This window comes from Mytilus edulis, chromosome 8, assembly GCF_963676685.1.
Source record: "Mytilus edulis chromosome 8, xbMytEdul2.2, whole genome shotgun sequence".
NCBI lineage: Eukaryota > Metazoa > Mollusca > Bivalvia > Mytilida > Mytilidae > Mytilus > Mytilus edulis.
The window spans coordinates 50,474,655-50,489,697 of NC_092351.1; the positions used below are offsets into that span (position 1 = coordinate 50,474,655).

General features: G+C 33.6%; 1 protein-coding gene across 1 annotated transcript in view; it reads left to right on the forward strand.

The window, feature by feature from the left end:
* Nucleotides 1-503: 503 nt before the first annotated feature.
* Nucleotides 504-15,043, forward strand: part of LOC139484172 (uncharacterized) — a 46,978-nt gene continuing 32,438 nt past the window's right edge. The window contains exons 1-4 of the mRNA XM_071267904.1: nucleotides 504-512; nucleotides 776-956; nucleotides 12,165-12,479; nucleotides 13,653-13,719. Of these exons, the coding sequence (XP_071124005.1) occupies nucleotides 504-512; nucleotides 776-956; nucleotides 12,165-12,479; nucleotides 13,653-13,719 (572 nt within the window). The remainder of the gene's footprint in view (nucleotides 513-775; nucleotides 957-12,164; nucleotides 12,480-13,652; nucleotides 13,720-15,043) is intronic.

Consider the following 15,043-nt stretch of genomic DNA (forward strand, 5'->3'; position numbering starts at 1 on the left):
CCGATTTTAAATCTGAAATAAAACCGGCAAAATAGCAAAACTCTATATAATATTAATCGCTATTTTGCCGAAGCCTTTATATTTAGACAAAGATTTCTTAAAACTTATAAATCAATTCTAGCCGTAGAATTTATAAATTCGACAATTTTAGCCGTAGAATTTATAAATCAATTCTGGCCGTAGAATTTATAAATCAATTCTAGCCGTAGAATTTGAAATCAATTCTAACCGTAGAACTGTTCTAGAAGTAGAACTGACCAAACGTTCTAGCTAGAACTGACTAAAACTGTTCTAGGGTAGAGCTATCAGGATCAGTTCTAGCTAGAACTGTCTAAATCAGTTCTAGGTAGAACTGACCAAATCAGTTCTAGCTAGAACAGTTCTAACCTATAACTGACTAAAAGGTGTCAGGCTGACAGTTCTACATACTGTTCTAGAACAGTGTTCCTGACAGATTCTGACAGAATTTATGAGAGGTTAGAACTGATCTCCACTGTACATGCATGGCAAGAGTAAGTATCCAAATATTTTATCATTCAATTGTCAAATCAAACTATCAAAACCATAATGTGACACTTATAAATAGTCATTACAGTGGAACCGTGTTTATTTTGAACGAAACTTTACCACTATGAACATTGATGACGTTTCACACAGTTTTAATGTACACCACCGGAACTGTTAAGGGCCTCTATAAATTTATCTCGGAAACTGCAATTCAACCTTTACATAATATTACAACTTATATTAACATTAACTAAAATCTTTTCTTCAGATTATGGAATTGTGCAAGATATCCGAAGCCATGTACAGCTTTCAATGTCCTGTAAATGCAAATTGGAAACATAGAGAAAAATCATTGTGTTATTCCGGCAACAGCTACTTTTGTTTGTATGATCAGAATGAACATATTTTTACCGAATTTTGCAGAAATAAACCCGATTTTGAAGCACCAGGTAAATTTATGTTAAACGTTCTTTACGTCAGTTAAGTTAAACGTAATTGTACAATCTATAACATTTAAAACTATCATGTAATACTAAACAATGCTAAAGATCAAACATTAGAATCCCTAGGTACAAATATGTATGAAAATAGTGTATGGAGTACAGAGATGCTAATGCACATCTTTCCACGAAAGCTTACGATTATATACTGTTTTTCCTAATTAAGATGAACTCTGCAGGGTTTTCGCCATTTTAGCATTTTACGAAACAATAGAAACCGTGGCGATTACATGTAACATTCATTATTGGCGTAAGGAATATAAAGTCATGATGATGATGATATTGTCCAACTTGTGTACTTTGTAAGAATTTTCTCGAACACTTATTTACCGGATCAGACAATATTAGGAATTTACATTGAACTCGTTTTTGTTTTGACAGAAAATATATATTTTATTAGATGATAAGAAATATATTCAAAAGAAAGAATTTTCTCTTTATCCTTCAACTAGACGGAAAAATATAATTTATGTATTACTGAAAAATTATTACACCAGGGTTTTCGATATCACAAACTAGTCAAAACATTTACTAAATTTTATCATCGGTATAAGGACATCATTCGTAAATATAGCTCAACATGCAGACTTCTTATACGTTCAGGTATTTCACATTCAATTTTTTATGGAAATATTCTTTATAAAGCACAAAAATGTCAGTATTCACCTCAGAAACTAACAAAACCTTTAAATAGACTTATCAAGAAGGGATATAGTTACGATACTGTTGTCAGGTCACTAAAGATTGCTTATTTTGGCGTTAATATTGATTCACTTATAGGGTCTTTGCATCGGAACTAAACACATTTATTAAAAACCCAGTTGTTGGCATGACACGGGTTATGTTCTTCTCATATATGTTATGATGATATGATACTAAACCCCTAACGGGAAGGATTGTGCCTGATATTCATATGATGAAATCATAATCTTTCAATCAGTTTAATTGAAGTCTGGAGCTGGCATGTCAGTTAACTGCTAGAAGTCTGTTGTTATTTATGTATTATTGTCATTTTGTTTTTTTTTCTTTGGTTACATCTTCTGACATCAACCTCGGACTTCTCTTGAATTGAATTTTAAATGTGCGTATTGTTATGCATTTACTTTTCTACATTGGCTAGAGGTATAGGGGGAGGGTTGAGATCTCATAAACATGTTTAACCCCGCCGCATTTTTGCGCCTGTCCCAAGTCAGGAGCCTCTGGCCTTTGTTAGTCTTGTATTTTTTAAATTTTAGTTTCTTGTGTACAATTCGGAAATTAGTATGGCGTTCATTATCACTGAACTAGTATATATTTGTTTAGGGGCCAGCTGAAGGACGCCTCCGGGTGCGGGAATGTCTCGCTACATTGAAGACCTGTTGGTGACCTTCTGCTGTTTTTTTTTTCTATGGTCGGGTTGTTGTCTCTTTGACACATTCCCCATTTCCATTCTCAATTTTATTTTTTACAGAGTTTGTCTTTAGTGCCGTGTGGAGACAGTAGAGTGCCTCCCCGTTCTTAAGGTTTATGCTCTTATAATATACTAGATTATGGAGTGTGTGACCGAGCGAGAACTTCTCTAGTTCATTACTTTAGGAATATTTATCAAAAAGAAGTATTTCAATATTCAGCCCCATTCTACTATTTAGTCAGCCGTCAGTCGCTACCATGATATACCCTATTTTTCCGGGTCCCTAATACTAATAGCGTTTGACATTTGTAGCCGAACAGATTTATCATTTTTACATAACTTAATTTATTGTATGCTGGTTCATATTCTGGACGCCAGTCTTTGCTCCTTTATAATATATTTCACAAACAAAAACAAATATGAAGCTTAGAAATGGAAAAAATATTAAATACTAAACTCGTTCAAAGGGTATCTACACGTCTCAATCTTCAAAATCGGTTATCTAAAAATACTACCATCGCTAACATTTTTAACAATAAAAATCGTGGTTACCCTGCTATCGATAAGTGTCATGCCAAAACATGACTTACATGTCCCCGTCTTTCCACCAAAAATACAGTAAGGTCCACGTTTAATGGTCGCACATTTTCTTTAAATTTTGAAACTGATATAACTTGAAAAACAAACAGTATTATTTATTTACTCACATGAAACAAACCGGGATGTGGTATTCAGTACGTAGGTGAAACTGGAAGATATTTATCTAAACGAACTCAAGCACATCTGTATCGTTTTAAAAGACCCAATAAATTCAAAAGTATCATTTATCAGCACCTTAAGAAGCACAATCATCCAATTAAATGTTTAGCAGTTCAACCTTTAGAAGTAGTAAATAAGCAACCTGGTGAATCTCATTCAAAGTTTGTGCGATCACGGAAAATAATTGAATTAAATTGGATTAAAAAATTACAGACAGTCTACCCTCTCGGTCTTAATGATCATATCATGGGAATTGGTAATATATCAAGAACCGATTCCGTTAACATTTTGGATATAGTTTCTAAACCTGTTCGTAAAAACCGTTCTCACGGTCTTAGAAAAAATCGCAATCAAAGAAAATTTCGGACCAATCATACCAATATTTCGGACTTAATTTCTATTACAAAAAACAACGGCAGACATTACCTGTTAACAAAGCTCTGGTCATTACCGGTTAATAGGTTAAATAAAATTTTGGAGGATTGCAACACAATTTCATATAACAGTCCAAAGTATGAAATAGTTCAAATTATTATGGCATATTGTTATTCTAAACTATTTCCAAAAATTGATCGCCCTGAAGATCATAAAAAACATTTTATTAAAATAAAGTATGTCAATAAAGGTTTTGATTTTGTAAATATTGCCGGTATATTTAACGACCATTCTGTTAAAGAACAAATTCCTGGATATTTTGACAATACTGAGCTCCCTCTTATTTGTTATATTTACAAGAAATATACCCGGAAATTTGTGTTTCATTATAACCAATTGTTTAAAGATGCTAATATCAGTGAAAATACACCTACTTCATGTAATTGTAGTAATTCCGCATACATTTATGGACCCATTTCCCATGTTATAACAGGAGATCTTAACATCGTTCAAGACCGAGAGTTAAAATCATTCCTCAGTAAAGGACCTAAATATCGTCCCCCGTCAGTTATTAGTTGGAATGAGTGTCGTAATATCATCCACGACTCACTCCGTACTTACTGTTTGAAATGGATAAAACGGGAAAAAGCTGTCAAAAAATCTTTGGACTCTTTCTTTAATTCAGTAATGAACATAGTTGATATACGTATTCAACATTTTAAAGAACATTTTATTATTAACAATAACCAAAATAAACCTATTTCTCGTATCAAACATAAACTAAAAGAACTAGCCAAGGAATTTGTTTTTGTCCCGGCCGATAAAGCTGCTAATAATATTATTATTGTTTGACGTAAATTTTACATTGAGGTTCTGAAAAAAGAAATTGCCAATTCACCAACATTCCAACTGACTCCATTTTCAGAAATCGACATCTGTAACAAACATAAACTTTTAGCTACCGCTTTACAAGTAGAACCGAATAGAATGAAAGTCCCTACTATGTATTGGCTTCCGAAGCTACACAAAACACCATACAAATATAGATTGATTTCGTCTTCAAGCCATTGTTCCACTACTAAATTGTCTATTCTTCTTACAAGTACACTTGGTACAATCTAAAACCTGATAATAAATTGATCAAATAAGGCCTTCGAAAATAGTGGAATTAATTACTTTTGGAGTGTCAAGAACTCGTTGGAAGTACTTGATAAATTACATGCTTATATTGGTGATTTTGAATCTGTTCAAAGTTTTGATTTTTCTACCCTGTATACCACATTGCCTCACATTCTAATTAAGAAAAAATTCACCCACCTAATTAAATGGGCATTTAAAAAGTCAGAATGTGAATATATATGTTCAAACTCTTTTAGGTAATTTTTTAGTAGCAATAAACAAAAAAACTATGTCAATTGGACATGCTTTGATACTATATATGCCCTTGAATTTTTACTAGATAACAATTTTGTTCGCTTTGGAGATTCCGTATATCGTCAGGTTATTGGAATTCCAATGGGGACTAACTGTGCACCACTTATTGCGGACCTGTTTTTGTATTGCTATGAGTTACAATTTATGACAAAAATCAGCAAAGACCCATCGAAACAACATCTCATAAACAAATTTAATAATACTTTTAGATATTTGGATGACATTTTGGCTCTCAATAATGACGACTTCAGTATGTATACTAACGAAATTTATCCTGTTGAACTTACTTTTAATAAAGCTAATACTAACAATGACCACTGCCCTTTCCTCGATCTTGATATCTATATCACTAACGGAAAGCTAAATACTAAAATTTATGATAAAAGAGATGATTTTTCATTTCCTATCGTTAATTATCCATTTTTAGATGGTGACGTTCCATTGTCACCATCTTACGGTGTTTATATATCTCAACTTGTACGATTCGCTCGTGTATGTAACAATGTTTTAGATTTTAACGAGAGAAATTTATGTATTACTGAAAAATTATTACACCAGGGTTTTCGATATCACAAACTAGTCAAAACATTTACTAAATTTTATCATCGGTATAAGGACATCATTCGTAAATGTAGCTCAACATGCAGACTTCTTATACGTTCAGGTATTTCATATCCAATTTTTGATGGAAATATTCTTTATAAAGCACAAAAATGTCAGTATACACCTCAGAAACTAACAAACCTTTAAATAGACCTATCAAGAAGGGATATAGTTACGATACTGTTGTCAGGTCACTAAAGATTGCTTATTTTGGCGTTAATATTGATTCACTTATAGGGTCTTTGCATCGGAACTAAACACATTTATTAAAAAACCAGTTGTTGGCATGACACGGGTTATGTTCTTCTCATATATGTTATGATGATATGATACTAAACCCCTAACGGGAAGGATTGTGCCTGATATTCATATGATGAAATCATAATCTTTCAATCAGTTTAATTGAAGCCTGGAGCTGGCATGTCAGTTAACTGCTAGTAGTCTATTTATGTATTATTGTCATTTTGTTTATTTTCTTTGGTTACATCTTCTGACATCAGACTCGGACTTCTTTTGAATTGAATTTTCAATGTGCGTATTGTTATGCATTTACTTTTCTACATTGGCTAGAGGTATAGGGGGAGGGTTGAGATCTCGTAAACATGTTTAACCCCGCCGCATTTTTGCGCCTGTCCCAAGTCAGGAGCCTCTGGCCTTTGTTAGTCTTGTATTTTTTAAATTTTAGTTTCTTGTGTATAATTCGGAAATTAGTATGGCGTTCATTATCACTGAACTAGTATATATTTGTTTAGGGGCCAGCTGAAGGACGCCTCCGGGTGCGGGAAGGTCTCGCTACATTGAAGACCTGTTGGTGACCTTCTGCTGTTGTTTTTTCTATGGTCGGGTTGTTGTCTCTTTGACACATTTCCCATTTCCATTCTCAATTTTATCCAATAAACTTATTAAAACGAATATCGTGTTCCCATAAGTCAAATATTATGATTTCGTGATTTATATTGCCATTTCGCAGTCTATTTTGAAAAGACAATGTTTAGTGTTTATTCTTTACTATGAAGATTTTCAAAAAAGATAAATAATTATGTCATAGCCAACAATGAGGGGGTTATTTTTGTTAAAAAGAAAAAAAAAATTAAAGAAAAATATGCTTTTATTAATTGTTAATGCAGAGGATTGTGGCACCTCCTATATACAAGGTCATATGACGTGCCGCTGGAATAGGTCACCTTTTCAAGCTTGAAAATATGTGAATAGGTCGGGAAATTTCTAAAAAATATATGATATGCACAATAGAATGCCCATTATTTCGTCTTTAATTCTTGGTGTTCCCAGCTGTTGTTCTATGAAAGAAAACAAAAAACATTCCTCTTTCAACACTTTAGTATTCTACTTTTACATTGTACAACACTAGACACAAATAATATGGATAAAGTTTATATTATTACCTCCGCAATGTATTAAAAGGTATATTTTTTACTATCTATTTTTTTTAAAAGAGTGTGTGTAATGGAACCCCAGCGCCATCTCTATCAATTAAGTTTTGAAACTATAATGAAATCCAGTAGATCATAAATACAGTACTTCAACTAATTCTGACTCTGGACAATTTTTGATACTCTATACTCAAATTTGAAAAAACAACAATACATTATACACATGTAGTACATACAACATGTACAAGATCTTACAATTAACTCAAGTGGAAATGAGTAAATTTTCAGTATCAAAAATCCAAAATCATTTCTTATAGCAATAACGTGTGGACTAAAGATGCTGAAAAAAAATACGATTAAAATTGCGTATCTGTAATTAATTATGTCACTTCACTTTGAGATAAGGTACCCTAAGTGTTATTACCTAGGAACAATAACCGTAATGTGTCATTATATTAAAATGAAAATATTGGAAGCCGAATGAGTGAAAATAAAAAGTGCATTACTCACCTCACCCATCCTCTTTACACCGATCGTCATTTAAGGCCCTGATACATTTTTTCCTTTTCACTTGGTCTTTAGCTGATGTTCTTGCTGTAGTCCAGTTCTTCCATCCAAGTGATGTTTTTTTAGTCTCTACAGTTCGTCTCTAGGTGGTTTTGGAACATCAAACTTTGCTTTTTTTACCTCTGTGGTTTCCATGTCAGTTCAACTGAGCATATTCTGTTGGTATCCATCCTTAGTTCATGGCCAATCCATCCCTAACGTCGTTCTTTTACATCTTCACTTAGCTTCTTTGTTCCAGCTTTTATGTTGAGGTTTTCGTTTGATATAGTATCAGGTCATCTTATTTTAAGTATCTATCTTAGACATCTGTTTTGGAAGGTGTTCAATTTCTTCATGTCTTGTTCCGGTGTTTTCCAGGTTTCACATCCATATAGTATGACTGATATGACTAAGCTGTTAAGAAATCTGACCTTTGTTTTAAACCACATTACCGATGATCTCCATAGTTTTCTTAGCCTGCTAAATTGGCATTTAGCTTTCTTTAACCTGTTGTCCATGTCATTGTCGCAGCCATCTTTTATTGTTACCATTCCTTCTAGGTAAGTGAAGGTACCGAAATCCTCTATGTCTTTCTCATTTAACAAATGCTCTTCAACTTTGTAATTGTTTGGCTATATAAATATTTTGATATGAGCGTCACTGATGAGTCTTGTGTAGACGAAACGCGCGTCTGGCGTACTAAATTATAATCCTGGTACCTTTGATAACTATTAACTTCACTTGGTTGTTATTTACTGTGTTCATCTGCATTACGTTTGTTTTAGAGGTGTTTGTTTATCTAGGGTCCTTTTTTGGTGGCATTTTCTTGAAGTTTAGCTGTTTTGAGTTGCTTGTGATTGAATTTTGTTTCATGACATAGTCAATGGCTAACAGATATAATAAAAAAAAACAGACATCACATATCCTTGTTTAACTCCCGTTTTAATTTTCCGAGTGTATCCCTACGTCTATGACTGCACACTCAAATGAATCGTCAAATAGTTTCATATCTGTGATGAGTTTGTCTGGGATGAGGTAAGCTTTAAAGATGTACCATAAGCTTTTCCTGTGGATGCCTTTTCAAAATCTACAAAGTTGATGTACAAAGTTGCATTCTATTCAGAACATTATTCTATGATGTTTCTTGAAGTGAAAAGATGTTCTGTAGTGCTTTTAGCCCTTCTGAAGTCAGCTTGTTCTTATCTCGGCTCTTCATTTATTCCGTCTTGTATTCTTTGAATGATGATTTTTGTGAATACCTTACTTGACACAGAAAGTAGTGTTATGTCTCTGTAGTTATTGCAACATTTTCGATCTCCTTTCTTTATAATTTTAACTATAAGACCTTTATTCTGCTCTTATCTCCAAATCATATCCTATTGTTAAGCTTATGTAAATACTTGTTGGTTTTTATTGTATCTGCTTTTAGTATCTCAGCTGTAATGCCATCTTCCTGACATCCCGTTTTTCAAGGCTTTTGTATTTTTTTCTTTCCTGATTGGACCAGTGTCAATCTCTCTTTCCTCGATTTCATAGTTTATATTGACGTCAAATAGTATTTCAGGTTCTGGTCTGTTCAATACTTCTTGAAAGTGTTCTTTCCATTTTTTAAGTTTTAAGTTTTTCGTCATGGTTAGATAATGGATTTCCAGACTAATCTTTGATGACTTGAGGTGGTTTCTATTTTTCATTGCAAATTGGTCCTGTTACTTCATAACCTGTATTCATCGTACAATTGCTTACTGCTGCTTTTTGAGGGTATCACCAGCCCAGTAGTCAACATTTCGGTGTTGACATAAATATCAATAATGTGGTCATTTTTATAAAATTCTAGTTCACAAAACTTTAAATTTTTCGAAAAACTAAGGATTTTCTTATCCCAGGCATTGATTACCTTCGCCGTATTTGGCACAACTTTTTGGAATTTTGGATCCTCAATGCCCTTCAATTTTGTACTTGTTTGGCTTTATAAATATATTTTGATATGAGCGTCACTGATGAGTCTCATGTAGACGAAACGCGCGTCTGGCGTACTAAATTATAATCCTGGTACCTTTGATAACAATTCTGCTTCTTTTATAAAGTTGTCTGTCCATTGCATTTTTGTCATTTTCCATACTTTATTCAACTTCCTTGTCTACGTGGCATTTAAGTTATTCTTAACTCGTTCTGATAAACTGTTTTGAGTTCTTTCCTTTAGTTGTCTTCTCTCATCTACAAGGTATCATGACTCATTTGATATCTAGGGCTTTTGCTAACGCTCTTTGAAACCTATGTAGGGTGTTAGTTGCTGTTTCTTTATAGCATTTGGTTTTTCCTTCCCTGAAAGTTTATATGTCCTCTAGTTCGTCTAAAAGTAAAGATTTGTTCTTTAGCTCAATTGAGAATGCTTTTCTTACTTCTTTACGTTGTAGCTATATAGTTTGGTGGTATCGAATCTCTTTCTTGAGGTCTCTGTAACTATTTTCTATTTCTTTTGCATTTGAGTTCGTCATTGCTGCCAATGTCTGCTCCTCTTATTGTCCTTGTTTCCAGTATTGAAGTTCGATGTTGTTTAGTATCCAGGATAAAGTCTATTTGTTTTTCAGTTTTCTTGTATGGTGCACGTGATATCCATGTTACTTTGTGTTTGTATTTATGTGGAAAGATTGTGCCAGTAATGCCTAAGTTCCTTTGACAAATATCAAGAAGTTTTCTCCATTTTCATTTCGTCTCCCTATTCCATGCCTTCCTATTATGTTCTCATGATCTTCATTGTTCCTCCTTACCTGTGAATTACAGTCTCCCATTACTAAGAGGATGTATAGGTTTAGTTGTTCCTGATATGACTCTATCTAGCTGTTCTATGAAGGGTTTTTTGTTTCATCTGTAGCATCGTTGGTTGGTGCATATACAGCGATGATACTTATTCAAATGGTTGTTGTGTGAAATTTGTCATACATTAATCTCTCAGTGATTGGCTCCATTCAATTAGTGCCTGTTTTGCTATGTATGACAGCATCATTCCAACTCCTGTCTGAGTAAAATAATACTTTACTATTTTGAAGTGTATTTTCCACTGTCTAGCCATCTGACTTCGTTTTAGGCCAATATTTCTACTTTTCATGTATATGGTATCTATCTATTTCCCTCTCCACTTTTGCAGTTTTACGTGTTGCATACATATTTCTTACATTCCAATTGTCTAGAAGTATATTAACTTTTATTGTACAGCAGGGTGACAGCTTGTGGACTTTCCCTGGGCTTTCATCCACCAGCATCCTGTCCCTAAAACCATGTTGTACAGCAGAGGTGTAATCCTAATGCTGAGTTCTAAATGTATCTTGGGTTTCCGTAATCAGCTTCTTTTTACTCTGCCTGGTGATTAGCCATACGAGAAACCCACTACCTGCAGGATGGAGTTTTGTTGTCTAGGTGTTCCTTCTCACAGACGACCGCCTTCCATGGCTGACGAGATCCATCTTCCCGGCTTTTCTTTCTGGGTCTGCTTCCATAGCCTTTCGATCTTCCTAGATCTAACCACAAGGCAGTGGTACTATTTGCCCATAGTTGGGACAAATTTGATGCGTGCAAGGGCATGTTCATGTGCCGATGGGCCTACACACTGCATATCTAGGCCTCCTGCTGCTCCAAGATCCTCTACAATAATGCCTAGGATGCTAGATCCTAGTTACCATGTGCTGTCGCGGGGAGGCATTGTAGGAGTCTTGACTCTTGAATAACGTAGAGGCTATGTACTGGCAAACAAACTTACGCACTGGGCTTTCTTTTCACCAAAGCAGGCTTTCAAGCGATGATAAAGAGTCTACGACCCTAACAACACCAGACGCATTCACAATCATGTGGAACAGATTACCTGCACAAAGTGCATTACAAGTAGATCAATTAAGGTCTGACATTTTTCAATAAATAGTGTCTCTTACATTTTATGATAGATTATTAAGTAGTATATCTTATCTGAATTTAAATAAAAGTATGTTTTGGGTTCGACAAATAATATAATAAAAATACATTTAAATCGTCGCAGTGTTACTATAATTGTTTATGATGGGAATCATAAATGAATTTAAAAAACTCAACAGCATTTGGTATCAGTTAAATTTCTTATAGACCATTATTTAACTTCTTTTTATAATTTAAAACCGATTAACATCTTGACTATCAATATCTTCAATTCGTGTCACTTTCAGAATTTGACTTATTTGAATTATACCTTTACGTCCCTTTTTACACCTTTTATACTATTGTTTTAAAGACAATCTTTAGTTCATATTTTACGTTTCAAGATAATAATAGTAATAGCTTTTCAAACAAATAGTCTAACGGTAAGTTTAATTCTAGATAACATCTAGCTAGCTTTCATTTTTTTTCTTTACTTAAAACGATAACAGTAAGTGAAGTCTGAATCAAAAAGATGAAGTCAATGGCATATGATTATAAATAATTAAGCCGTGATACCGCCTTACTTGTAAATGCAGGTCAAATTGATTTTAAAAGTTTGAAATGCACTCCACGAACCTTTAGAAAACTTTCATGGACTTATCAAAATGTAACTTTAAGTTGGACATTTTTCCTGTATTTTGCATAACCCTTTGATCAACACTCTTAGTTAAACCCTGTTTACATTGTTCTTACTGCTGAATTACTCTTGCTGTGCAGGTCAAAAGTTGATAGTCGCTGGGTCATTTCAAGGGACGCTGCAAGGAGCGGATTGTGACAATGATTTCTACCAGCCATTTCAATTTTGGTCTTCCGGGAACAGTCGCTGTGTTTATAAAAAATCTTACTGCAGCGAGGAGGGACAAATCATTTCAAGTAATGGTACCGAGAAAACGGACAGTGTATGCCGTTGTGATTACACAAGAGGTTTTGACTTCATAGTCAGGCCCAACCATCGATGTTATTGTGAACCAGCAAAGGAAGATTGCTCTTGTTACCTTAAGTCATGTTCTTCTAATGAAATTTTATCACCAGGTATGTACAATGAAGAAAATAAATGTTTGTTGTTAACTAATATTTCTATTTTGTTCTTTGTTTCACTTCCATTTACATTTGTTGATGAAATGAGAATTTCCAAATGGAAAAGCACAAAAAAGCGTAGAATTGTTCTCCTTTCTGGTCTATTGCAAATATTAAGAGGTATGATGAAAGCTATAGTCTTACCCCTGCAGAAAAGTAAACTGAAAATTACAATTTACAAATTCTGTTTATTCAACTGACAAATGATCAGACTAAACCATTCAAGAAACTATAGTGTTAAAGGGTCACTTAAACCGTCAAGTTCTCTTCTTGAACATTTTTACTAACTAATATGACCTACAACGCCCATTCTATCCATAGTTTTGGGTCAGACTAATTTAATATTGGTGTCTGAACAAAGGCTTAACAAAAATTGTGTTTACATATTAAAACTCGAATAAGTACTGGCTGTAGCAATATATCGTAATGGGTAAAGCTGTTGCAATTTGAATGACAAGACATCAAATGAGACTAGTTTGTACTGTTTTCCACTCAATGTGAGAAGTTTGAAGCTATTATTCGATGACAAAATTCACAAACTTTAAACTAATTCCAGACAGACTTATAATATCTAGTGAACATCATATGAACATTTGTAAACATGTGGGCAATAGTTTATAATTTCTAAAATATAGTCCAAAAGAAACTAAAAAATATGCAAAACACAATGAAGGCTTTGTGTGCTTGATTACGAGGTATAAGCCTTTTTAAATTTGGCGGGAAATTATGCGATCTATTTTTTTCTTACATTTAACGTTGGCACCTGTTTTCGTCCAAAAACTATTAAAGAAAAACTATGCAAACATAAGGATTTGTTAACTATGATTCCATTCTCAATTTTATGATGTCTATGTAATAAAATTATAAAAAGAAATAGGGTTTTGCAAACAATGCAAAGATATAACAAGAATACAATACGTCATAACTCATGTAACTAGAGACGCAAACATCTTTTAAAATTCAAAATTATAATCACGTCTCTTGTGCATTTCAATGTTTAGTAATTTTTTAGTATGATGTAGCATATTCAAAAAATGCTTTTTTTTTTTAAAGATACTGAATAATTATGTTTTTATTATACTCATGATAGCACTTTTTAAACATTTTTTATCCAATTGTTCCTTGCAGATTACGAATGTCTTGATAGGAATGAGTGGAAAACAAGTTTTATTTGTGTTCCTAGTGTAACTGTCGTGTAAGTATTGTGTATAACGTTTAGCAGTTAGACAGCTATCCTTTATATAATACAGTTGTCGTTATTATTGTACCGGAGCATATTGTTTAAAACAGAGTGAGACATAAATATGTGATGCATGATGCCTAATGTTTAGTGTATACATATTTTTTGCATTTTTCCTCTACTATATTTTTACGGATTTGGCGCTTTAAAAATAAATGGTTGTTTTATCTCGTGATTTGTTAAGTTATACAGAAAACATTTTTTTTCTGGATGAACGTAGATGTAGGAATGCACTGCAAACGAATTCAATTTTAAGTATTGATTTCAAATTATAATACAGACAAAACATATCAATTTGTGATAAAACTTTGTAAAGTCTGTGGATCCAAAACATATTTCTTGATTTTCAATTATTAGGATAGCTTCATCCAAAGAGGTTAATATAATCTGACAACATAGTAATGCCCACCGGAGATGGCAAAGTGATCAACGTTTTTTTTTATGGTGATTAGAATTATTATAATAGCGTCCATTTTACCACATATCAGAAATGATTGTTCAATTATTTGAGGAGGTGATGTTTTGTCTTTCAGGGCACAATTAACCATGACAACATCTTAAATTTGCATTGTTTAATTTTAAGTTTCCAGTATAAGGTACCCTGCATTCGAGCGATTGGAATCGTTATGTCGTTTTTAACTTAACCCTTTTAAAATTAAGCATGTAGTACAGTTTTTTCATAACGTTTTGTTTTATGATACATGTAGTCTTCATTTCGAGTCACCTTAAAGCCTAAGCATAAACTAATTTTCGGCTCTCCCTTGACACCATTTGTGAGTATGGTCTCGAGGAAACGATGATAGTCCGTCGGAAAGGGGACGATAAATGGCTGACCCGTGTTAAGATAGAAAGCCATATCTCTTGCACGTTAAAGACACCCTTGAAGATTTCGAAAAAGAGCAGGCTAATGCCGCTACAAGGCAGCACTCGCATCCGCAAAGTGGAAAGGGATTAATATAAGTTGCAAAACTTGTTTCCCAATCCACTATAAATGAATATGTGTAAACTAATTTAGGTGACGGAGATATATGAATGACCATGACACAGAGATCGCACCAACTGCATATAACTCCCATAAACCAACTTCCCCAAGCAATAACAAAAATTGGTACCTCAGGAAAAGTTCACGAAAGAATAATTTATTAATAATGGTAAAAAATCATGGTCATTTTATCAATGTTTACTTTTTACGAATATGAGACCAGTATTGGTGTTTGAATTGCTAGCCTGGAGCACTGTCTGCCTAGTAAATTTAATCTGTTTTAACACATGACATGGG